This window comes from Acanthaster planci, linkage group LG17 (genome assembly GCF_054643075.1).
Source record: "Acanthaster planci isolate LZ-2023a linkage group LG17, COTS_SCS, whole genome shotgun sequence".
Lineage (NCBI taxonomy): Eukaryota > Metazoa > Echinodermata > Asteroidea > Valvatida > Acanthasteridae > Acanthaster > Acanthaster planci.
The window spans coordinates 1,121,648-1,148,439 of record NC_141793.1 but is presented as its reverse complement, the minus strand read 5'-3'; the positions used below and the strand labels follow the sequence as shown (position 1 = coordinate 1,148,439).

Below are 26,792 nucleotides of genomic sequence, written 5' to 3'. Positions count from 1 at the left end.
ACGCGAGGTTGTTATTGCTTCAATCACGCATTGCATTCTTTGCCAGCAAGGATTAAGACATCTTACGAGAGCTAAGTGTAATCGCCTTTAGCCAGTAGAAGTCTTAGATTTATCCAAATTAATCTCCATCGTGTTGTCAAACTCTCCTCATCTCAAGCACAGATCTCAAGGTGATTTGCATCTAAAAATAGTGTTCATGGATAATTCACAGTACGTGTCATTTGGTGAGTATTGAGCAGCTGGCAATACACACATCCATTAGTGCGTTATGAAACTCACCGGCTCGGGTGCGTTTCAAGTCATCCTGACAGATAAACATTTTAAAATGCATCATGTCACACAAGTCTAAGTTCATAAAATGAAACTTCTCTATTGTTGATTTTCAATAAAATACATTGTACGTGACAATAAGAAATAAAGTATGACAGAGTTTTTGACAATTATTCCTAACAGAAAGGCTCTATCGTTGAGCCGTATAACAATTCCCTTTCGTAGACAGCAAGATTCCACAACAAAGGTACAATATTTCGTGACTTATCTATCATCTGATGACGGCACACATCTCACATTCCCCATCTTTCTCTTCAGATCGGAATGAGATACTTTACAGGGTTGAAGAGGTCGTTATTCTGTGCATGTGTCCCTCCGTTTCATTTTCAGAATAGAGCTCGCTTAAGCCATGCACCCTAGGTCCTTGCTAATACTTTAATCTGATCAAGTGCATTCCTGCAATTCTACTAGGCCAGTTTCGTGAAAGAAAAGAAATGACAAAACAGCACTGGAGTAGATTCGTGTCATTTTAAACACCATTCAAACAGATATGATGAAATTTGATGGGGAAGGTCTGGGGGCCGCTAAAAACGCGAATGGAAAGTGACACTCACGAAGGACGGTACTGAAATCAAACCAACTGCTCCACGGGATTGTCTACACACAGACGACATCATGGTCGAGAGCGAATTATGCAAGGCAGTCATTAATGTAAAACAGGCGCCATAAACGGAGCCACTACGACGGGGGAGGTCACGTCAGCCGAGAGCGACCGAATGTCTTGGTCACATTTTTTTCAACGTTTGGGTCGCAAGCAGGTCTTGAGAGGACCACATGCGTGGCACCCACCGAAAAGTAACATAAAGCCCCATGGCTCAGGCTGAATCTACCAACAAATTCAAAACAGTAATCACTGTGAGTGGATAATCAGAAAATCCAGAAGTGTCCTCTTTGGTATGAAAAGCAATTTAACGCTTTTTATTCGACTTGCACACGGCATCTCGTGCACACGAAGGCTGTTTTAATGTTTGATTGATACGCTGAGGATTGGACGAAGGCCTAAGCCTCCATCACTCGGCATGGAGAACGCAGTCTGCTCAGGCCCGAACAGTTTAATCTAACTTGAAGTAACTTCCAATTCGCTCTTCATAATTGAACGGCTGGAAGCTTCGCCAGCGTTTCTCCTTTCAGTATCGAGTTAAGTGGTCAGCCGACGACCTGTCCTCTGCAAGGCTGACGGGCATCTATCGACACTACGCAAGCTGATACGCAATTTCTGCTTCCAGGAAATGTTTTCATCCTCTCCTGCTTGCTCTGAGGGAGGAAAGTACAAGATGTAATCATGTTTTCTCGTCGATGTCTCCGCACAGTGCGATAAGAGCGGTACAAATCTTATGTTCACTAGCGAGTTGAACCATTCTAGCGCAGACGTCGAAAACGGCTCGATCTTGGATACTTGTGGATTGGAGGGAAACTGGAGACTGTATCGGAAAATATCCATGGCAACACCCAGAATTCACATCATCCCTTCGGATGATAGCCAGGAATATGCCAGAAATAATCCTGCTGGACAAAATATCGACCGTACAATTCTTCAAAAACGGGACCAGCGTGCGTTCTCCTCTGGAAGCAGCGGCGACGACGATGCGTCTATGTGTACCCTGTCTCCCAGAGCTGATGACGTCATAGATGACGTCATTTCTAGCCCAAATCCAGACGGACTGAGCCCAAGGAGGTACCAGGGATACAGTTACTCTTCTGATGAGCGGTCCACTTCCCAGTTCAGTTTTTCACCCTCGAAGCCCAGGCGACATTCCGACTCGCAGGCCCTTGGTGCCGATCCTGCGTTCAAAGAGGCTATCTTATCTTTGAGAGACTCCACGGAGGGATGCTGTGAGGACGAAGGATACTCAACTAGGGAAGCAGGTGAATTGACGGTAAACAAAGGAGGAGGCAATGCAAGAAGATGGAGTACTCCGTATTCTCAAGGTAACCAACCAATCTCCATGTACAATAACCACCTGTTAGATTAGTCCTGTTACGATATAAGGTCTAAGAATGGCTGTAGCTTATCTTGATCTTCTAAATGCAACTTCTTTCAAAAATCATCCGAAACATCTAGCTTACTATCTTGCAAATAACGATTCCAAGCATCTTACATATCTAAAAATATATTTCAACATAAAAGAAACATATATTCCGTGAACACTAGAGCCAACAGCACCGGGAACAAAAAAAAACCTTATTCAATGGGTTGGAATAAATTCAGCACTGTTGAGGAAATTGAACAATCTGCTGGAACTGTAACACAACTTGAAACTCTCCACAATATACGCATCTGTTACATCAAAGCTAAATTTTATATTTCGTTTTACATCTTCGAAGATGATGTTTTCCTCGACATTGTTTGATGGTGTATAATTCTTATCGCAAGCAAACCAATAAGAGAGTTAGAATATTTGAAACAAGGAATGAATGGATTAAAAAATGTATGTAAGTTATCCAAACAAAGTTGAATTTTATACATTTCTTATGAAAGTATCCACAGCTTCTCTTTGACATACTTGCTATGACAGAATGAAATACTACTCTTGTGCCGTCACATGTTGGTCCCTGCTGCCAACGCGTGGGTCAGAAGAACGATCAGTGACAATATATATAATTATGAACACAGACATCATTATCGGTCTGTGAATTGAAATATGATCGTAAATCTCCATTCTTATAATTCTGCACGGGGTCGATAAACCAAGTCCCGCAAAAATGAGTGATTTATGTGGCTAGCAAGCAAAAGTCTGCAAGGTGGTTGTTTTTTTTCATCGAAAATAAGATATTTACCTGAACTACTTGTAATGAAACCAGGACGGCTTGCCAAGATAAGACGCCAGCTAAAATTTTATTTGATTTTTTTGTCTATCTGACACAGCAAACTATGACAATTTGCATTACATAGATCATTTTGGCGCTGAAGTCCGAATACGTGAAGTAACACAGGGAGAGAGAACACAAAGGTTGGTCTTTCAGAGAATTTTATCCTAATGCATTAAGTCTGAACGTACCTGAATCTAGTGTGCACCTGTTTCAATGAAAGTGCCTCTCTTTAGGATTTGCCGCACAAAACATTTCTTCTTCGCTGTGACCGATACGCACTTCAGAGTTTCACAAGAGCTCTACATTGCCTTGTTGACATACATTATACACCTGTTGGCTACATAGGCACTTGGAGGGCACCATTCCGGGTTCTTTGGTCAATTTGTTTCGAGAAGGTTATCTTTGCTTGCTCAGTGAAAAAAAAAGAGCTGAAGCTGCAGATTCAAGTGGTGGATTGGCAGTTTCCGGGACGCCATCCTTGCATTGTGAAAGAGTGTCGTGGCACGTCTGCTAATGACTAGAGCAAAGAGAAAAACCAAGTCTGTTTTCAGCTGCCCAGCGACAACAACCGTTTACACAAGCCACTGTCTGAACCATATGGCTTTCAGTTCCCCTCGGGAAGAGAGAGAAGGTGAAGAGTTTAACCACTGAACAAACATGACTGGTAACTGGCTGTATGCTAAGACATTGAATGATACTGGCTCCCAGCAATTCAACTATTTCGTCAAGTTTTTAAAGGCGAACAGTGCGGACCAGTGCTGTAACTTTGATCTCTAGCTATACCATCTCTTTAACTTGGAGGTTTTCAAATTCAAATTGCCCTAATATTGCACTCATGCTAAGTGTTCACTTCCAGTGCATGAGTAATATTTAGAACCTGATACCTCGAGTGCATTACTCAGGACATGAAAATCTACCAGCGAAGTCAATTTATTAAATTCAATATTACTGAAAAGGTCGGTTAGCTGTTAATCTATACGGCGTCGTATATAAAAATGTTTGGACATTGAACTGCTGGTATAGACTCGGGTTGATTTGAGGCAGTCTCACCGAATGGCCGCGCCATGACATTGCCCTAATTCAAAGGCCTCACAGATGTAAATTTGAAGTACTACGCTTCCTCTAGTGAGCCAATGGAACACCAGTTTCCAGGAAAACAAATCCGCTAATGGTGTGTCACGATGGACGATTGAGTGTTGGCAGGGTTAGAGGCGGAAGGACCTCCTTAGCTTCCGCTGTCATTAATCGGTGGAGAGGTCCGTTCCATCGTGTCATCTTAGACACCGTCCCCATAGCAATTGGATGCGTATCGCTAGGTCAACAGGTCCAACACCAAGTACCAAGTAAACAGCTTTCGACAAACCGCGCTTATGCATGATGTAACGCTTACACGTTCAACCATGCGTGGTTAAACCGTAAGACAACCCCGTTCCTGATATTTTTCGTTTTCGTGGATTGGAAGGGCGTATTTCCCACCCATTAAACAATGGGTGCTTTTTTACTCTTAGCAGTTGGCGGGCCCTCAGAAAAGTTCAGATGAAACCTCAGTACTTAAAGTGTTTACGGAATCCCTGGACTGTCAACGACGCCGGGACATATCGGATTAAACCAATGGGGCCGCTTTCCCGAGCTGAGGTGACACGGGATCTGAACAGGTAACTACCACAGGGACTGTACGAGTAGGTCAGTGTGCTTGGAAACCATAAACTTTGTTTATAGCTGCTCAGTGTTTCGGGCATTGGTTGAGCTGGGTTTTAATTAGAGTCGCCTGGTTTCCGGTCTCTTGGGCCGGGGTAACCTTACAAGTGCGTTACCAGTGGGGTTGGGCCGACTATGGATGACGTGTTTGCTTCAGCACATTGGCAAACATGATCAAAGAAAGGGATTGTTTTTTTAGAGACGGGTACGTGGAGTTCTTGAAGGATCAGCAGTTTGTATGCCTTTAGTGAAACTTTCAAAGTAGAAAGCCAAGAGATGTCTGTGGACACATCGTGCTCGAGACAGCATTATGCGATTTAGCACACTTCTTGAAATCGGTGTCTTGGTCTTGGGATATAGGTTGTGCACGTTCGTTGATTCGGATTTCTACCAGGAAAATACTTAAGCGTCAAAACAGCTTTGTTAACTTTGCATAGGGTTCCTGATTTAGCAGCAGTGAGTGCGACTACAGGAATATAGCTACACTAAATTCGATCACGTCTAGCACGATTACCTCGGCGTGTGCAGGGGACAAATTCTCCATTACTTTGGAGAATCCTATCGGGGAGATAGTGCACGGTCTCGGTTAGCCAACACATTTGTTTAACATGTACTTATACTTACCAAATGTTGGACTTAGCGTCAAGGAATCATTCATCACCGACTTTAACGTCTGTTTTGTTTGAGCTCTGGGTCAACCCATCAAACTGGTGATGAAGGAGCGGTAATCTACATGATGCAGGCTTGATGAGTGCCTCGTCAGAAACAGCGCTTTGCACTTCATAGTTGGTTTTCTCCTCCCGCTCAAAGATTTGCAAGGAAACGGGGAAAAAACAAAAAAACTGAGTATTGAAATGGCGCAGCGGCACACACGTGGGACGTGCCAGGGCTACCTTCCACACAACAGGACCCGCTGGTCGGGAGTATCCGGCACAGGTAGGTTAAGTAAACGCCCCGTTTTTTAAGGCTCAGGGGCACCTGCCGTGTGAAAAGGAAAACGTAAAAAGCTAATGGATTTCCAGGCCTGACGACCGTGCTCCTTGTATAGATGTAGCCGACGTGGCAGGTGAATTCGATCGCAGTTTCAACATGTTTGGGTTGCAAACAGAAAATCGTTGGCACCTTAGTGTCTGCCCGGGAATCATGGTCACATACCCTGCAGTTGGAATACCTTGCATGAGTTACTCTCCAATGTTAAATGTATTAGATGCTTACATTTCCTTGGGAAATGATGCATAAAGGTTGATACTAAAGTGTTCACGGACAGTCGTGCGAAGTTATACTATGTCTGTGTAATGACCAAGCGCTTGAAAGCCTCCCCCGACATGCTCTATAAGCACGAGACTACAATAATGCAGGTTACTTTGTAACACCGCGTGGTTTCTGGAAATTGTATAAAATAGAGAGCAAATAAGCCTACTAGAGAGTTTCTAATGGCTCATCACAGCATGTTCGAAACAACTGACCTCGGGCGGTAGTGACGCATAAGTCTGTTGGAAGTGGCTGCCTTCTAGCAAGTGGCACAAAGGCGCACGCGTTATTGCAGGCTGCAGCTATGACTTTAGGACATCGTCTCTCTGGGAAGCAATGAAAACCTAAAGATGCCGGTGTTATACGGTTTCCGTTTTCGTACATGAATTTCCCAGTTAATAATCAGCGATAAATTCCATAATGTGTCAACTATGATCATACTCCTGTAGTCTAGGTTTCTTGACCAAACGCTTTGGTCACTTAGGACACTCGGATCACTTTGAGCTTTGATTGGACAAGAGTTGTACATGTACGTTGATATTCCTTGGTCACTTTTTGCCTCATGAGAATACCTGGTACTTCAGAAGAACTGACTTTGTTTCTTCCACGAAACGTCTGGATCATCGGATGACTCGGTCCTCATGGCCTCGCCTTCTCTTGTTGACAGTTCACTCAAACGCGCCTGACATTTACAATGCCGTCTGGACATGCTTTACCCATCAACTGTTTTTTTGTCACTGGGACAAACATTACATCGTGCCCTCATGTGGCGCAGAACTGGGGGGGACCATCATCAGAAGGGGGATTTCCCAGCGGGCTTCCGAAGCATGTGTACCGGGCAAGATTCGGCCAAGACTCTTCAGCAATCCAAACAAGTCCCATCCCACTTCATTGATTGTTTTTCACCTGTCGCGCACTCGCATTCCTTATTTCCGACTTGATGCCTTGTTTTCCTGCCAGCCTGCCCTCTGGGATTTCCGTGTCTTGGAGTGATCATCTTCATTTTTTTCTCCAACTGCCGGGCACCTAAGCAATCTCAGCGTATTTCTCGCCAGATCTTATGCCGAGAGTTGTTTGTGTTCTTTCTAGAAAGAAATTGCACGTCTGCGATCCCATAGTGAGAACGTCTAGTATATTACATTAGTAGAAGGATGCATGCGACATATCGCGAGAGGGTTGACTTTTCGATCTGTTCGGCTGTTTATCTTGGAAATCGACAGAAGCACAATAATCTATGCAAGGAGAGTGAACCATGGGGCATTATGAAGGGCGTCGTTTGCTCTCTTGAGCCATTTGCTGGAACCCTGTGGCAAAATGACTTCCACAACTTAACTTGCTTCAATCTGGACGAAACCAAAACAATTTCCGCAGCAGGAATTAGTAAGCCTCGAAAGACAGGCAACCCGAACAAACTTACTTCAAACAGTTATTTCCTTTCAAAGCCTTCACCGCCACCTCGCCAAGAGCGTGTTACATCATTGCTAGCCATATGTGAGGTAAAAGGTATAGGTTTCACGTTTTAACCAAATCCTTAACCAGGAAAATTTTAAGTGAATGATTAATGTGTACTCTTTTATACTCTTTTATATTGATTCTTTTAAAAAGACGATTTTGAATGCATTGGAAAGGTCAAACAAGACAGCCGTAGTCATTACAAATATCGGAACGAAACAACAATCATAACGAATCGTAAGTACAACAACTGCAGGCAGAGCTGTACAAACGATGATAAAATCCTGGCGGCGCATGTAAATCTAACGTTCGACGGGACGGTAATGCGGTAACAACATTGGGTTATTTGTGTGAGATCAGGTGTACCATCAAACGAGATTTACCCAGCAAATTCCTGTATACACATCGACTCCAGTCCCGGGGATCAAACAAAGACATTTCCCAAACGACTACATGAGAGCGAAGTACATTAAAGCTTCCGACAGTCAAGTTATATTAAGTTACTCAAGCGAAGAGGCACTGACAATGCGCATCGTTTCGTATACATGACCTCATAATATATTAGCTACAGGAGTGAGGTACAGTAAAATGAACACAAAAGTATGATTGCTCATCAACGGCAAATTTTATATTATCTTATCTGTTCATTGCAATTTCGACGATCAACAATGCATTTGGATAAACATTTTTTCTAAGCTGAAAATTCGACAGAATGATGTGACATTTATTAGGCCAATGCTTCACTGCCTGAGATATGTGACCGAAGGAAATTCGGTTCTAACCTAACAATTACAAATCAGTTTGTATACTGTTGCACACTGGCAAATATCATCGAACCAGATGAAAAATTGGGTATGACATTTCGACTGAAGTCACTGGATCACACAGTGACAGAGTCGTGATAGGTTATCCAAAAAAGGGAAGAAAAAGAAAGACAAGGAAAAGTTCAGACTAGAGATGAAATGGAAAAACAGAGTTTCAGCAAAGAAAACATTTTCTGAAAAGGAAAGGTACAGGCAGAAAAGAGATGACCTGCCGAGAACATGGGCGCCACGTGTTGGAAGAGGGAGCGAATATAATTGATATAGGAGGTAGATGACGATGGGGCCTCTCTCTGGCAGTGGAACTGTAAAATAGAACGACGAGTCGCTTAATTGAGGATATTTATCATCCCGTATCCTCGCTTTAAGAAGCTCCTGCTTCGACGGAATGTAATCCACAAATCGGTCGCGTTTGTCGGGAAACTAACCGAACGTAATGCAACTAAAATGTTCCTCTGAAATAATGAACACATGGACTTGACGGTTTATTGAAAGAACAGTAAGCCTACCCCAAATGGGCACTTAAGTTTGCTTGTTAATTCGAAGGAGTCATTTGGAGAGCAAATAGTTTGAGAATAACATCTAAAATTAAGCTAGTTATACGGCTGCATAATTTTCTTTAACATTCGGAATTTCTTTTTTCGTTCGAGGCGAAAAGGTCCTTTAACGGTGTTCATGTTAGGAACACGCACGCTTACAATTGCTTAAAAATTGTGGACTATTGTTGCAGACGTAATCACCTTGATAGGAATAACTGTATTTCAAAAAGAATTGCTTGATCAGGTTGGGTTTAGAAATATGAGTATAATGGAAATCTTGTGATGAATAACTTATTCTGACAAGGCCAAAAGTGGAACGGCAGGAAAGGTATAGGCCTATTACTGAATATGACAGAAGCAGGCTGCTGGCTCAGAGTCTGGGTTAGCGTCTCACATTATCATATCATACATCGTTTCATGTCTCAACATTCTATGTATGGCTCACACATCTGCTACTCGTGCGCACTGCAGTATATGTGAATTCTGCAGCCACATCCTCAGCCTTCGGGGCATACCTTTGTCGTTAATAGACATAATCGAATCTGTATTGTTCAGTTTTCCTGACAAAAGACTGCCACAATATTGAAACTATATAGCTACAGGCTACGATGAAAAAACCTTCCACAGCAGTCCAACAGCAAAGACCAGCCCTGCATTGTAGTTGAAGTCATTTATGAAATGATAAAAACGAGCCTGACTCCCTAATGTCTCGAACACTGACGTGCCACCACAATTCACTGTAAATTCAATTACTTCTCAAGTGCTACTGTAACGACAGTTGTATCAAAATTTTAATTTTGCGGGCAACGTGTGTCTTGCTGTTGCAGTGCCCATTACGACCCTGGACGTTACCTGTTTATTTGGATTTCTTCCCTTCTCCCTGGGCAATTAACTTTTGCAGTGGACTTGAAACCAATGCACTTATTAAAAGAGGAGTGCATTTTTAAGACAAAGTAAGGTGTGCGCAACGGAGGGTTACCGTAGATGTGACTCCCCCCGGAGTTTTCTCTGGTCGGGGCTGGCTTGTTCCGTTGCGGTATTAAGCAGTGCTGAAATAGTCTGGTACGTAATGACAGATATTAAAAGAGGCGTTTGTTCCTCGGTTGTCATGGTGGCAGAGGATGCTTCATGTCGTTGCTATGGTGACATTGGCAGAGTGGAAGAACACCCGGGAGCTAACCAGCAAAGCACAGAAGCTGAGCATGTTCGAAATGACTTGGTGTGCGGACTGGAGAAGCTGATTGTCTGCTAGAATTTGGCGACTGCTGTCAGTGTTTTTATTCGTTCCCAATCTACTGTGCCATTCTTTTGATTAATGACAGACAGACATTCCAGGGAAGCAAGATGACTCGAACAACTGCAAAATAGTAGCTACAAGACCAAGAGATTGACTGATCTGAACTGAAACGTGTGCATTAACAAAATTCGCTTAACCAGACCCTCGTCTAATAAACATAAACCTGTAATTTAAAGTGCTCAAGGCAGAATTATGTAAACACAGAGTCAGTCAATAACAATGGATTCTTATCTTCCACCAGCTGCAACAATGAGCTAGTTCGTTATTTCAACTTAAAGGCAAGGTCAATGGAGCACAAAGCACGCGTGCGAGTCAGTCTGACAGACACTTACCAACATCTTTGAATTACAGTGCAATTCAATTGCAATTCTTACGTGTCAAAGTACTGCGTAGTTTTGTTGTACTTGCTTAATCATCGTTTCTATTACCATATGTTTACTAATTATTTACCACGCATTTATTCATAAATTTATGTGTAATTTGTTTGAACGTTAACTACTTTGCAGTAAGTAAATTCGGGAAAAATGACAAACGTTCCCACTCGATGAATCAAGAACACTGATACCTATCTCCAGTCACACAGTCTCGCCCTTTCCGAGGTTATTATTAAAATGCAAACGCTTCTCACCCTCCGGAAATCTTCAACGGTCAATGGCGCCCGTTATTGTCTCTAATCAGCACACTTGACCGACTTCTGTCTATTTGCTCACTTTTGGCCCCCGAGAACCGTACTCCTTTTTTTCCCTGTGCTGTCATTGGAATTTGATGGGGAGGTAGAGAACGTGTTTACCAGAGCTACATCCCCTCGGGAAAAAAAGTTGGAGATTCAGTGTAAATTTTGCCGACGAGTCTTCCTGATGTCAGTGGGACTTTGGAAGTACGCCGAGGTCTAAGCCTTGATAAGAATAACCGTGAAAGGACCCTGTCGCGTTGAAATTCGTTGCAGTTTCTTTTTCTATTGCCAACATTACTTTCTTGCGTCAACTAAAACTGAAGGTAGACGGACGTATGTCGGGATAAAGAGTGACCAATTTAATAAGCTGCCGCTTAAAACTATTATCCAGCACAACCATCTTTCATTACTGTGAAAAAAAATCGTGCGGCAGACCGAGACTGTACGGTACAAGCGCTTACCATTTTCTCACATGGCGATTCCTTTTATGTTAACTCTTCTAATGAATTAGATACATATGGTAATCAAGACAATAATAGCCATCTTAAACGAAACGGACCAAATCCACAATATCCTCATTTTTCTCCACAGTTTACAGCGTGCAAGAGGAGTCTCCTGACCTGACAAAGGTGAAAAGCGCCCCCATCAGTCCAGTGGGCAGGATGGTAACGCGCAACTTCTTCGAGAACAAACTTGGTCTTGCCGACGACCTCAAGTTCATATCCCGCATGCCGGAGCTATGTGATGTGACGTTCCTTGTTGGGGATAGGCGGGAGCCAGTCTGCGCAGTCAGGGCCATTTTGGCGGCAAGAAGCAGGTAAATACAAGCTTAATTACCCAAGGAGCCTACATACAATTAGCCTTGTGTTGGTTGGCATGACACGTTAGATTTGAATTACTTCAATTGCCTGCCTTACTTTGTTACAATTTAGTACAGTTTAGTAGGTTTACTCATCAGATTCATTCATATTATGATTATGACGTCTCACCATCCTCGAAAAGTTATCTGGGTGCTCCCTTCGAAAATCTTGGAAACGACTCTGAAATATTCCTTGGAGAAATCTCACATGTAAATCTCAGACAGCCGCTAGTGCGGCTTACAAAAGCGCTGGAATGTTGGCGAAAGAAGCCACATTCCTTTGTCATACCAACTCAAGTCAAACGTGCTCTGTGTGATGTCTTGCCACTGGAAATTCTTCCCAGGGAAATATGGCGACATCCATAAGTGGGGCGGACGTCGAACCCCACAGTTCTGGGGGCACCATAATGGTTGATTTGGAGAGACCTACAAAACACACACAGCCATCAAAATTGGGTACTCCCCGATGATCTCATTACAGTTCGGGTTTGGACCATTTTCTCATCCCTAAAGGTGTATTTTGACAAAGCCTTACTACACAAATCTACATAACCTACATGAAAGATGTGTCTTTCATGATCTTATTTATGGCGCTGAACTTTGCTGAGGATAAACGCACTTTCTTCCAAGTTTCTTTCGCCAGCAACATGCAACGTATTGAACACACGTTTGCATCAAAGCTGTTGTGCGGTACAGTCCACATATCGACGTTAACAAAATGAAACTTATTTTGCCTTGTTTCGCTCCTACCTTCTTTTCCAACGTCTAGGGTCTTCCACAAGCTTCTTTACTCCGGTACCGTCACGCCATCCAGCAGTCCACGCCGACGCGCAAACAGCATGGAGAGTCGTTTCGCTCGCAAGACCGTCTCTTTCCTCACGCGCTCCAAGAGTAATGGCGACCCAGATGGCAGCAACAGCGCCTCCAAGTGTCCGCGGACGGTGCTGATCGAGGAGTTCGAACCAGCCGTGTTTCTGAAGTTGGTCGATTACTGCCACACGGGTTGCGTGGTGCTGAATGCAGAGACGGCCTTGGGTAAGCATGATATCTACAGGAATAATATGTATCAAAACGAATCTCCTGGGATTGGGTCAATGCAGTGGATACACAATAATAATCTTTTTAACTGAAAAAAAAAATGAAAAGTGAAAAGACTCCAAGCTCTCCGTTTGCTGGTACAACGTGCCCAGCGATAGCTAGATGTGTTATTAATAAATGTACATATACAATGTGCAGACGAGCAGGGGAAATTGTGCCTTAAGATGTTATGCCAAATCAAACAATAAGCCACTGCAATGGTCTACCTGCAAAGTACAGAGAATTAATAAATCTGCTAGGCTTTGCTCATTCACACCTTGTACATGTACATTTATTAATAATACATGTGGCTATCGCTGTTTGGGTCGTATCAGCAAATGGGGAGCGTGGGGCGTGTTTAGAAAATCCCCTCCACCCTTTTCCAATTTACCGTCTAGAGACTGACAATACAAATTTCCAAGGTTAACGCTTAAGAAAACAAAACTGATTTTGTGCGTTTTTTTATTTAGAGTGACGGAAGTGCAAAAACAGTGTTGGTTATGTCAGCTGGTATCAATGTCAATGTTTACATTGCTGTATTACTAACATTCAACGACTCTAACCTTTATGGGAAATCATGCAGGATCACTTAAACAGTCTTCCATAAGTAGGACTTTTATACGTTGGTAAAAAACAACACAATGAAATCAGATTTGCGTTGGGGTCATTGTGAGCACACCCAAAATGTCACCAATAAATAACTCACAATTTTGAAGTTAAAGTTGCTCATTATAATATCGTTCGTGTGCTCTGTATACTGATTAACTCAACTACATACCTTGGAACGTATCTGAGGAATTCAGCAAACCTTTGTTGACATATCTTTCAAAGTATTTAAATTCCGTACATCGCAAGGTGCAAAGGCAACAAACTATAAGCGTTTTGTATTTAAATTTTCTCTTTTAAATTTAAGATTAACACAAAATATTAAATGTTGTAAATAACATATCCTGCTTCGCGTGCATATTCAAATTACATTAAAGAAACAATACATGTACCACATGTTACCAAATACAACACCACAGTATCACGGCTATAATGTGAAGTTGCAAGAGAATGCACAATGATACCTTGAATTCCAGACTATTGGTGCAATTACACAGTCTTGATCTCACACGTGATACAATAAAATATTGGTAGTCTTAAGCCTACTGTGCGTTGATAATGTTACACTATAAACAGTTGATTCTATTTACAATAATATTTGAGCCAAAACATAAAATACATGGACAGTAATTGTTAATGTGTGTCCTTATTTATTAATTTTTCCATTTCTTTACGCAGGGTATGCCCAAACAGTTACAAACTGGTTTCCATTTAGGCCCTGCGATCATTACAAATTAATGGTTAGAAACTCACAACGAAAGGTAAAATTGACGAATACGACAACATCAATATTTACAAATACAGACCACTAAAATATCAAACACATATGAACATTTAAATAATCAAGGCATTAATCAAATAATGATCACGGGATGGGCGAAAACCTGGGGAAAAATACCCATGACAAAAAGACCACAAACAAATTCCTGATCCAGCTCCAATGAACATTGGCAACCAAGTTAACAACATAGATCAGCATTTTGGACTACACGGCACTGGTCATGGCTTTCCGTAGTTCTGATTTGAATGTCCCTAAGGAGTCTTTACTTCTGAGTTGCTCTGGCAAATTATTCCATACTTTTGCACCTCTCGCCACAAAACTTTAAGCGTAGCATTCTTTTTGGCTAAAGGGACTTTAAGTGCCTTGTTAACTGAGTATCTTGTTTCACAAATCTGTGTGAATGGCATAAACAGATTTGTCATATACATAGGAACCTATTTGTTTAGACATTTAAAAACAAGAACAGTCTTTTTAGATCTAATAATAACTGCGAAATTGTGTGATCGATAAAAATGTCAAGTGAGGAATTGCAAGGTGTTGTTGAACTCTTGAAAAATGAGATGATTTTTCATGTTAACGAAAACAAAATTTCGAACTGCGCGTGGACGATCACGAACGTTAATACGAATTCAAGCGTTATGTTGTAAATGATACTGGCTAGCCAACTTGCCTATTTTGAGGTACGCCACACGGTTGTTGAAACTACAGAGTACCGTCACATGACATGCTTTAATAAGTTAGTAAATATGTGCATGGCCGGTCTCAAACTAGACCGGCTCAGGAGACTGAACGCCGATAATGCCCGAGCCGGTGCGTCCATTCTCATGAGCCTCCCTTAAACGCATATTTTAGCACATATTTATTCCCATTCATAAATACCTTTTTTTCAGAGAATCCAAAGAAGTCAAAATAAGATAGACTTCCAGCGATGTTGTTCCAGAGTAATATTTTACTGTCATTTTCCCTAACACCCCCGTCCACTTTATGGAGAACTCCTTGTGAAAGTTGCCGAATTGGCTCGCGCGTGGCAAGCCGCGTGCAGACGTGTTTGAATCTGTCAGGTTTTGAGAAACACATAATGATCAGCCATTTTGCTCCCTAAAATCTGAAGCTGGCGCAACTCTATACGCAGCTCTGGATAGAATAACTGAACAGCGACCTCTAGCAAGCACTGGCACAAGGTACTCCTATCACAAGGACCGTAACAGTTTGACAAAACAAGTCGCCGTTTTGGTGCTAGAATGAAAAAAGTAAAAAGAATACCAATATCTTTTAACTGTGAATTAACTGTGTGTACCACCAGCAGTAATGCAATCTATGTAAGTTTAATTATTATGGAGGCTACCCTATAGACAATGTGAAGTACATAATAAAATGTGAATTTCTACTTGCAAACTCGACTTCAGAATGTAATACATGTACTTGTATGATACTTGTAAAAAATCTCGTTGGAGCTCGCCTCATACACCACCGAAATACAAAATAGACCGTACCAACGTGTATGCATATAGAGCTACAGTGAACTTGGCTGTATAAATGGATCTTTGTGATCTGTCGCCATGCAGTAATCAAGCTAAAAAAAACGTACCGTGTGCACACGAGTATTTATTTAAATCAAACGACGATAGGTCAAAGATCTTCCTGCCACTGAATATATTCGGTGTACACTTAATTCTTTCATAATAAATACCTGGCCCTAGCTAATTCTCACTATTTGTTGCAATTACTATCATTGCTCTGTAATGCTCACAGTTAGCACACCAAGATTTCCTTTGGTGACAAATGTCGCCTTTACTGTGTTTTTAATGTTCTCATTGGTACTACTTACAAGGCTACGTAGAGTTCCGAAGTTCTGCTCGTTTGTGGGTAAATGTATCACTTATTTTGGTGACCTTGCAATTGGATCTTCTTACCAGGATGTTGAGGAATGTCTTTCCATTTGAAACGGACCATGTAGGCGAAAGCTTCTTTAAAATCTGGGTGAGATGTGGCGTACAAGATGGGATTGATACAGGTGTTACAGTACACGATTAGACCAGCATAGGGTGCCATGTGATAGATCCACCCCTGTCCCACTTGGATTAAATAGGGGCCAGTGATTAGAATGACGAAGAATGGAGCCAGACAGATAACGTAGGCTAAGACGATGTAGACGAGATTTTTGGTGACCGCAATCTGCCTCTTCCAAAGCTTCTTGCGCATTGCACGACCAGCTCCGCTCACCGCACCGGAGACGCTCGGTGTGTCTTAGCGGGCCATATGACTGGATGTCTTGAGCACGTACCGGAAAATCGAGATGTAGCACATGGCGATGACGATGAACTGGAGGGGGAAATAGAAAACAACGCCCAAAATGTTCTGGATGTGGGAATAGGGATTTGTAATAACCCAGGAACAAGTGCTATAGAAAGGTTCGTAGCCGAGCTCGCCGAATCCGATAGCTGTTGGCAGTATCGTGCAACAGACAGGCATGACCCAGGAGAATGCCATCATGCAGGCGATGTTACAACGGGTGTAGATGCGGCGTGCCAACCCCCTTGATTTGGTGACACCAATCCACCTGTTCAGGGCTATCAGAGCCAAAGTATTGATGCTACAGCCATTACCAATAATCACTGCTGCACTGGTAACAACACAGAGCCAGTAAGCTTGGGGTAGAGGCCAGCCGCCCTCGCTCAACACACTCACCGCCTCCCAAGGCAGAAAGATACAGGAGAGTAAATCACTAACGCTAAGGCTAATCACAAACACGTTGGTGACTGTACGGAGTTTCTTGGACAGTGGCACGGCAATGATGACGAAAGTGTTACCGATAAGTCCGATGATGGCGACCGAAACAAACAAAGCTGCAAATATTTGTCTCACAAAGTAATCCTTAAACACGGCAAATGGTTCCTGCATGGTATCTTTACTCGCTCCAGTCGAATCATTCTGCCCATGAGATGTTGAGGTGTCCATGTTCGATAAGAATGACTATCGTAGAAATACGTCCTGGCCAGATAAAGCCTCAACTTCGTTAAAAATGATCTTTTTCTTGCGTAAATGAGCTGGTTATCAGGACGTCCGTATGGTTACGTCTATGGCTCTTATTTCCGACCAACCCTTATTTTTGCTCTAACCGAGGAAAAACACTTTTTTATGCCACCGACCTTGTGTGGAATTCACTACCCAGAAAAATATGAAAAAAAGTTGAAGAACATCCGGGATCAAGCAAGTAATGCTTTTACCCCCTTGTTTCCTGCGACAGACCGACCCTCCTTCCAAATCGAAATGTACGTGAACCAGAGGAACAACTACGGACGCCCCAATGCATGCAGTCCAGGGAACCTTCAGGAAGAGTAGGCAGAGAGTATTAAAACACTAGATCGTCTGGGTCTGCTGCTACACAGTGTCTACCGCAAGAGGTCGCTAGAAGCAGGGGATGGAGCGGTATACAGTGACAATGTATCATAGGCGTAATGTATTCATCTGTCGAGGCTAAACCATGTCAAAATAAAGGAACAGTTGGTGGCTTCTTTGCATGAATGAATAACTTTTTCCTCTTCGAGAACGTTTCGTGTCTATGATTAAGGAAAAGCGTAAGTACGTGTACATATGTTTTAATGAAATAAAAATACGTATACATGTATTTATAGAATGTTCCCCCACTACAGTGCCAAAACACTACCACAGCATGCACGTTGCAATCAGGTCTATTTTTTCTCCTGTTACGGCATCGTACGTTGAACACAACCAGGTACATGTACATGTTCAACAAATGCCTTTGTCACACTATAGAGCAAGGATCAGACTGACACAGAGTTGTAGAGTTTGGCAGTAATTTGATACACGCATTGATCCAATCGCATTTGTTGCTGTGTGCAGCGCCTGAATTGACGTCCATCACCATTAAAATGCATTGTGGATGTGGGCGTGGGAGAACTCGACGGGAAAAGGGAGCTTTTTTCTTTGAGCGGAAGGCCGGAACAAAGCCTAATCACTCCACTATCATACGACCCTGTCACAGGCAAAATTGTTGCCATTATGGTATTAATTTAGGGTAATTATGTTTGACTTGGTGTTCTCTAGGAGGTTTTGTGATGAATATGTTGAAAGCTGTCAATTTGCTTTTCCCTTAGTTGAAATACACGCCTGATGTGAAAGGAAATTTAAATTATAAGAAAAGTGACGACCACGGCACCAGACCTTGACATGATAATGAAGTCGTGGTTAGCGCGATATGAGGCTGATGTGACGCATATTTGCTTTTTTTCTGATTGGCTCACAGCCATATTGCAGTCACAAAAGTAAATAGCTACAGTGCTGCACTGGAGTTGGCCTTGCTCTAGCCCAGCGAACAAACGATAAGCAACATATTCTATAGCATACTGCTGCGCCTTAGGTATTCCTCACTATATGAGTATAAACATCCACGTCTGCTCACTTTTACATGAATAACACAAGAAAAAATGAAGAATTCAGTTCACTGAAAGATATCTCATTTTCAACACTTCTTTTTTATAGCTCTAAGGTCGTGCAATGCTTCACTTACCAATGTGACCTTATTCGTTACAAATATAATTGGCATATATGTTATCAGCCTAATCCCCCTTCAGCTTTTGTGCACGTCCTAGCTGTAAATTAACACCTTAATTTCCATAACCTCTTCTACAGCAACACACCCCTGCAGCCACACTGAATAACGAGATGAATTTCTTGAAGTCATCATCCGCCGAATGCATGGCGTTACTTTGGATTCATTTGTTTTGGTTTCTCGTATTGAGCTGGAGAGACTGTGCGCGGCTTTGGGGTTTCGTTGTGCACTGACAACGAACCATGAATCCAAAGGCTTCCTTGAAGTCAGGGTGAGATGTGGCATAGATGATAGGATTGACACAGCTGTTGAAGAAGAGGATCGCCCCGGCGTAGGGAGTCAGCCGGATGCTCCACTCGTATCCTAGAGGGATGACAGACACGGCAAACGGCGTGATGCAGATGACGTAGGCCAAAACGATGTAGACGAGATTCTTAGTGACCGCAATCTGCCTCTTCCAAAGCTTCTTGCGCATTGCACGATCAGCTCCGCTCACCGCATCGGAGACGCTCGGTATGTCTTGACGGGCCAGACGGCGGGATGTCTTGAGCACGTACCGGAAAATCGAGATGTAGCAAAGCGAAATAACAGCAAGAGGGGCCGGAAAAAAGAAAACGATGATTAAAATGTTATGCAGAAGCGAATATTCATTGCCTTTCACCCAGGAGCAAACGCTGTACAGTGGTTCGTAGCCAATTTCACCAATGCCAAGTAAGGGTAACATAATGGATAAAACGAAGGGTACAGCCCAAGACAAAGCTATCATACAGGCGATGTTACGGCTGGTGTAAATGCGGCGAGTTGTCGCAGCGGATTTTGTGATGCCGATCCACCTATTCAGCGCTATGAGAGCCAAGTTGGTGACACTGCAACAGATGCTGAGACAAAATACCGCACTGGTGACAACACAGAGCCAGTAGGCTTGTGGAAGTGGCCAGCCGTCTTCGCTTAGTACGCTTACTGCCTGCCATGGCAGAAACGTGCAAGCCATCAAGTCACTCACGCTGAGGTTGACGATAAAGACATTGGTTACAGTGCGGAGTTTCTTGGAGAGCGGAACAGCACAGATGACCAAGGTGTTACCGACAACGCCGAAGACGGACGATACGATGCACAAAGTGGCTAGAATAACCCTCATATAATAATACTTATACACCTTAAATGGTTCCTCTGTACTGTTGATACTTGGAAGGATCGAGATAACAGTTGTTGAATTCTCCATACTAGGTGCCGAAATCACAGTGAAAATGGGTCTTCAGTTTCTTTTTAAATACGATAAACTTTGTGTCGGCAATGGTGCTGAAGAAAGCCACCTGGTCGCCTGTGCCCCTATATCAAAACCCAGCTCTTACATACTTTGATGTCTGCCACGCTCTCTTGCCTGCTGCCGGTCGCTGTGAAGACTGGTAGAAGCCGCCTTATATTCAAGGTTGTGGATTGGTGTTTGCAACTGGCGGAGTGATACAAAATTAAATTTCTCAAAGGGGCAGGGCTATAACAAAACCTACGGCCGTGGATAATTTGAAAAGCGGAAATGGAGGTGGAGGCTGGTTGCCTTCAGGTTGTTGAGCGCACTGTTTATGTTGTATATTAATCATTGTTCACGTGCAAAGTTGACGCGTTAAGAGCCTTCTGAAAAGCTTTTTGGAGTGACAGGTGCAGTTTTGCATTCACTTATTGGAGTTTGGCCTCTCCTGTCACATTTCCTTCGCTTTTCTCTCCCTTTCGCAACAAAATGAGTGCGATTATAATAATTCCACCGGATCTAGCCAAAGCTTAATCAGTTGCCTTCTTGATAAATGCCAAAGATTCTCATATTTGTAGTCATTAGCAGAAAGATCTTCATTTTGTCCACTTTCCTGGAAGGTTCCTCGATGAAAACTGACACTGACAGCTCTGTTATTTTCAAGAGCAACGAACAGGCGTTCCTCAATTCAAACGAATTTGATCAAACGTGATCACGGCGATTTCTGTTCGGGGGGTGAGGTTTGATAATTTCAGTTTCAGAGCACAAACCCCTTACCTCTACAGACATTGTTTCTAGTCAAAAAGAGGAGCAAGGTTTGATCATTAACAACTAATCTATTTTGGTAGGATAGCCCCGGCCGTTGAGCTTCGCTATTGGTGATTACTGCTCATGTGCACTATACGATACTCGTTTACATAGTACAGTTTACTAATCGTGCTCCATGATTGAGGAGCTATGTTCAGTATAACAAAACATAACCGATTTACTCTCATGTGAAGATTTTAAATTCTTGTATGTTTACCTGGCTTGCGCACCTTGACATTTCATTAGACGTCTCGACTGACGCAGTCGAAACGCCTGAGCTTGAAACGATGGACACATGATAATCAAATCACACTTTATTTGCTCTATGCGGAGCGTCAACAGTGGTAGAGGTGATCATCATGAGTGCAATTTTTTTCGAGCGGGAGGGACAGTAACATTGCTTTTTTTCATTACAGAGCATCCATTTCCGTACCAATTTTTAATGGCGATTGACATGGTGCAATGGTCGAGTTGTATGATTGTTTCCAAGGCTGGGTGGTGAGACGATGCATCGTCTCAAGTTTTCCCTGCTTTACTTTCTTACTTTTTGTAAAATGAAATTGATTGCGAAGGGGACGAGGCGTTGGACTATGTATAGACTCGTGATTGCTTTTATTTTATCTGCCGCCTAATTTTGTGAGCACCAGAGAGAACTAGTACTTGAACATCGCACTGGGGCAGATATAATTAGCCCCGCCCACCATGTCAACGACGTGCATCCCTATTGGCAAATGATTCAACGCTCTCTATGCAACCCTGGAGCATGAATGTAACAACACTGGCGGGAATATGGCTCCTTGTGTTGGTGAATATGGAACTCATTTATAATTGGATTCGCTGACAGACTTACCAAGACCATAAAACACAGATACAAACCAGTTGTGAAGTTTACCCGTTATAACGGCAATGCTCTTCACGGCAAACTGAAGCCAGTAAATATTATTTTAACCATCGGAAAAGATAGTTCTACAACAAACCTCTTTTTGAGCATTTGGACGTTCCACTCTAGGCATACTGACACAAAAGTCTGAGAAAAGTAAGTGATATCCTGTTGCAACGTTACAACATGGAGAGAAATGTTAGACTTGGAACCCTTTTACCAGCAAGCGTTAATTCGGAGCGGTTCATGCAATCGCAGGCTGGTCGATACCCTGTGCTCATAGGGAACGAACACAACTTTACGGTTTGTATACGAGGAACAGTCGAACTCAGATAGTCACGCAGAAATTGTTTATTTATACTCCTAATGTCGACGAAGACGTCTCAGAATAAACTGTCTTACTCTTAGTGAAAGGGGATACAGACATGCACATGCATTAATTTTCTCCAATAGTTAGCTATAGGTTTAGAACCGTTATACCGTTAAAACGGCACTTCACAAGAGAAACGTACTATAAGAATAAAGGAACAAATACATCACAACAAAGAAAAAGCTCCACATTTTTAATGAAGTCCTGCGAATATGGATCTCGACAGTTTTCTTGAAAGCTGCTGGTGATACTCAGGAAATGTTTTTTGAATCTGCGTGAATTTAATTGGCAGCTTTTGTCGATGACGGAATATTGTGCGACAGAAGCCGACAACACTCTCTGCTTCTTTCGATCCTATAAGGCAATTCAAGAGAATATTAAGTTCTCCAGTTTGCCTTGTCTGTCTCTCATTGATTTCGCATAAATGCATGCTTTCACATCACAAGGTTAAATATTGCTAAAACATCAGATGTCTGCGCTGACATCAAACAGACCGCGCTCCAGTTTGCGTCAGCAAAGTTTTAGCAAGATTGAATTTTGTGATTTGGCTGTTTGAAAGTCGTGACAGCTGAGATGCGTTTATTTGCTTTGCCGATATATACCGGTATACAACACTGTCTGAATCAGTTAAAAACCAAAACAAAATGAACGTGACAACATAAAAAGAAAACGAACCCCTCCAAGTTCGATTTGTCGTCAAATCATCTTCGAATTAATTTGAAGATTAAAGCCTGTAACACATCGTTTGATTACTCAGTACACAATATCGATTTGTATATGAAATCAATAAAAGCAAAAGCAGACCTGATGCCAAGAGCAATGCCTATGTAAATAGCAACTGAAATTACAAAGAAGCACTTCAATGCCACAAACACTACATGCACTAGCAACAGAAATTGGGAAAATTTACTGTTGTGAATACTAATATCAAGGCTAAGTACCAGAAGCAATATACCGACACCAACAGCCAAAACATTGAAATTAAACAGTCCGAAAGAAGATAACATACGTGTTTGAATATAAAAAATCTCAGTTCTCAGGTAGGCGTGATGGGCTGATTACATTGGAGGGATAATTACAAAAGCAAAGGTGTGCACCGAAGCTAAAGTAAGGAGTACGCTCTGGTCAACGCACTGCTTAAATTGCTTCACGAACGAAGAATTTGTTTGCAACGATTTCACTCAATGACGCCAATCGAACATCCGTGCACATTGCGTGTTAAATATTAACGTTAATGGCCATTACAGCCCTCCTCGGAATGGGTGATAAGCATAAGTTAAGTGCGACAAAATTTGATCAGTGCACGATGAATTGCGCAGAAAACTCGTCTAAATGATGATTTAAGGGTGAGAATTCACGTTTAATTTGATAAACGTTTAGTAAAACTTTAACTCACCGTTTCAACGTATAGCTAACACTTCATATGGCCTGCCATCGCCTACCCTGGCGTGTACATAATGCGTACAGTTACAAACAATACACTTTTTTAGCGAGATGTATAAATGCACGGAATAGAACCATTCATTTGGCAAAGAGATAATCAGCGTTACAGATGGCCGACAAAAAACTCCCACAAACCATCACAAACTTGTGACCTAGGGCTGAAACCAAATAGATACTTTTATACAATCGAGAGATATACTTCTTCCATTGGAATAACATTGCTTTGTTCCATCAATACACTTATTATGACGGAAAACGCGCGGCTTTGTCAGGGAGCCATGACGTGAAGAGGTAAACGTAACAGTTGGCACGACCCACTGTGCACTGATTTATTACTCAGTTCAAAGCCTTCATCATTCTGCAAAGTTGCTCTTATAATGTACCTCGCTGGCTTGACTAAGACGATGAAAGTATAGGGTCTGAATGTCTTTGCAAAGGAATGATACTCTCAACTGTTTTGGGAGATGTACTTATATCCTTAATAGTAAGAGTTAACAATTTGCTATCCATGAAATCATTAAACCCATGAATCATCTTATTTTCTTTTCAGGTTTGATGAATGCTGCCGATTATTACGGCTTGGATGAGCTACGGCGAACATGTGTGGAGTACATGCACGGCTGTCTTGATCTAAGCACCGTGTGCCTGCTGCTTGCCTCTGCCGAGAAATACATCCAGTACAAGGCCACCAAGACTCTGGTTCAAAGGGTAGGTACCTTAGCCTGAAGGTGAGGTACAATGATAGAACTCGATGGTTTTATGACTAGCACAGAGACGAAGCAACAAACTTAACTAGTCTTCTATCTTTGGTCTGTTCAGGCTCTGGAATTTGTGGACGAACACGGTGAAGATGTTCTTGGTTTTCCAGCCTTCCTGAAACTCCCCCAGCACGTGGTCCGGCTTGTCCTGTCGAGAGATGAACTGCAGGCGGACGAGCTTACCAAATTCCGCGCCGCTCTCGCCTGGAGCACCTTGCACTTTCGCAACACCCCCGGTACCTCCATCAAAGGCGCCATGTCGCCCTTCATAGACACGATAGCGTTCCATCTTATCCCAGCCTCAGATCTCATGCAGGAGGTGCGAGACTCTGGAGTGGTGCCGGACCACAAGATCATGACCGCTCTGGCCTTTCAGGCCGACCCGGGCAGCGTAGATGCTCGGTCGCTCTCGGCGACGCCCAACCGCGTGCGGCTCTCCATGCTGAGTCTTTCCCTTGACGATCGCTCATCAACGGCAGGAGATACACAGAGCGCCGCCGAAACGGAACGAACAGAACTATCAGATGACGAGGCTCCAGAATACAATCGGAGCAACAGTGGATCACTAGCTATGTCGCCGGAGTTTCGGCGACTCAGTACTGTTGACTCAGATGATGGCCAGAGCGGGAATCGAACCGATCAGATGTCGGAAACAGGGTTGGAAGACGCTGGGATAATCCGCTCCCATCACTGTGACAATGACCCACACACGATATGCGAAAATGTTCCAGATAACCATAGCTATCACTTCAAATCAAATCTCGAGCGCCCTCACTCAGCCGACGAACTTTCTACCGCAAACTCGCTGAGCAATTTCGATTCTCTGTCAATGTCAACGAGTTCCGACGTCACTGATAGTAGCAGTGCTGGTGGGAGCTTTGGAAGGGCAGACCAGAAAAGTTCAGTTCACTCCATGGGGACTAAATCACCAATCCCTGGCACTCCTTTCTGAACACATATCTGTTTCCCTGCCCTTTCACAGCTGCACTTACAAGAAGCCCCTACAAAGACTACACAATGTACTTTGTTACCACTAAGCGAATCAACGGACCTAATGCAGAATTCCCTCTCTGAAGTGGCAAGTAGGGGAAATATTTGGGTAAACACTGGAGCGAGTTAGGCCTAGTATCCAGCGAGGAGTGGACCCCTCTGGTTTGTAGTCATTCTAATGAAAATTGGTCGTGCCTACTCTGCATCGTCGGTGTACAAACTAGTGCGTGCCCGTTAAGTGAGCTTACGTGAACTGCCAAATACCTTTTTTTTCTGCACGGCATCCATAGTGCAGACTCTAAGAATTGCACGCAGGAGGCTCACGCATTTTATCCAGTCCTTGGTTGTAAAATAAATGTGAATATCGCTTGAGACTAAAAACGTGTAGCGTGACTATAGGCAACAGTATCTGAACTGTGTTTAACTGTTACCACAATAGTCGTGTTCAAAATAATAATAATAATAATAAATACTGTGATTACTGGATATACTGTATCTGTCATTTTACTCTCAGGCACAAATATAAAGAGACACCAAACTCAAACAACTGGCATGGAAGTCAATGTACAAGTTTACTGTTACACCAGTACGCAGATTCACTTCATCCAAAATAGCTCAAAACTTCATAATTCAAGATACCATACGACACTTTACTGTGTGCTTTGTTAATTGTCGGAAACTCTAGATGTCGATGTCAGTTTTACTAATCGTCACAGGGATAGGTTATGCTACCTACGTGCTGTTATTTTGGTACTTATGCCAATGGCTGTTTATGATGCTGTACTTTTCATGTTCATGTAAAGAGTATATGAACTTCGTTAGCGTACGTATTCCAATTAGCGAAGGTTGCTCACTCTGTTCATTCAATACTGAATGTTTTCTGTACTAAAAGGGAGGACGTGTTAGGCTAACTTGCCAGTGTTTTATTACTTATAGCATTTCCTGTTGTTGAAGTCAACATAAAATGTACATGTCGTAAGTTTACGTGTTACCACTTTTGTATGTGTCATAAAAAAGTAATTAGATCAGTTTTTAGATAAAACGGTTGGATAGTTTATGCTGGCTGGGAACAGTTCACTGCCACTGGAAATCGTCAAAGGAAAAAGCTTCTAAATTGTCGATTGTGCATTTTGCCAAATGACTACAGGCCGTTTTGTAGCATACTACCCAACCTCACAAATTAGCGTCAACGCGGGGCTTAAGGTCTATGGTGATTTGCATATTTCAGGCCGACGTTTTGAAGGTGCTACACCGAGCCCAATGAGCAAATGGAAAACAAAGAGGCTGTACGTACGTTGGAGTTACTGCTTTGGTGTGTAAAAACTAATGAGAATAGCATCGACGACCAACTACCTTACTCCGTGCCTGGGGAGTAAAAACAAAATGGAAGCACTTAAGCATATGTCCATTTTGTTTGAGAACAAGACTGCTAGGGTAAAGATTTACTGGTGAGGAACTAGGTTCAGCACCACGCTTTTATTTCAACTGAAAGATTGTTTGAACGAAAATAAAATGTACATAAATGTATAA

General features: G+C 42.6%; 2 protein-coding genes, 1 long non-coding RNA gene and 1 pseudogene across 6 annotated transcripts in view; 1 reads left to right on the top strand and 3 right to left on the bottom strand.

Moving 5' to 3' along the window:
- The window catches only part of LOC147796265 (uncharacterized), a 41,219-nt gene that overhangs the window by 9,685 nt on the left and 4,742 nt on the right, over positions 1-26,792 (bottom strand). The window contains exons 2-3 of one of the 4 annotated variants that reach the window (XR_015428134.1): positions 12,482-12,779; positions 5,464-12,157 (exon numbers count right to left, since the gene is read on the bottom strand). This is a non-coding gene — a long non-coding RNA (uncharacterized LOC147796265). The remainder of the gene's footprint in view (positions 1-5,463; positions 12,158-12,481; positions 12,780-26,792) is intronic. The other 3 variants (XR_015428135.1, XR_015428136.1, XR_015428133.1) reach the window with 3 other exon arrangements.
- On the top strand, positions 281-26,792 carry LOC110976061 (uncharacterized). The gene is made up of 5 exons (XM_022229024.2): positions 281-2,259; positions 11,464-11,689; positions 12,501-12,766; positions 24,065-24,222; positions 24,334-26,792. The coding sequence occupies exons 1-5, from the start codon at positions 1,665-1,667 to the stop codon at positions 25,222-25,224; spliced, it is 2,136 nt and encodes a 711-aa protein (XP_022084716.2). The 5' UTR covers positions 281-1,664; the 3' UTR covers positions 25,225-26,792.
- Positions 12,793-17,159, bottom strand: LOC147796267 (allatostatin-A receptor-like; annotated as a pseudogene).
- On the bottom strand, positions 18,932-24,070 carry LOC110976087 (melatonin receptor type 1A-like). The gene has a single exon (XM_087147819.1). It carries the CDS (start codon positions 19,988-19,990, stop codon positions 18,932-18,934), a length of 1,059 nt encoding a protein of 352 aa, XP_087003945.1. The 5' UTR covers positions 19,991-24,070.

What these genes read in the sequence shown, in the direction of transcription:
- LOC110976087 (XM_087147819.1), bottom strand. Translation starts at nt 19,990, where the DNA reads ATGGAGAATTCAACAACTGTTATCTCGATCCTTCCAAGTATCAACAGT.
- LOC110976061 (XM_022229024.2), top strand. Translation starts at nt 1,665, where the DNA reads ATGTTCACTAGCGAGTTGAACCATTCTAGCGCAGACGTCGAAAACGGC. An exon ending in ATTTTGGCGGCAAGAAGCAG is followed by an intron (nt 11,690 to 12,500) that starts GTAAATACAAGC and finishes TCCAACGTCTAG; the next exon opens with GGTCTTCCACAAGCTTCTTT. An exon ending in CCAAGACTCTGGTTCAAAGG is followed by an intron (nt 24,223 to 24,333) that starts GTAGGTACCTTA and finishes TGGTCTGTTCAG; the next exon opens with GCTCTGGAATTTGTGGACGA.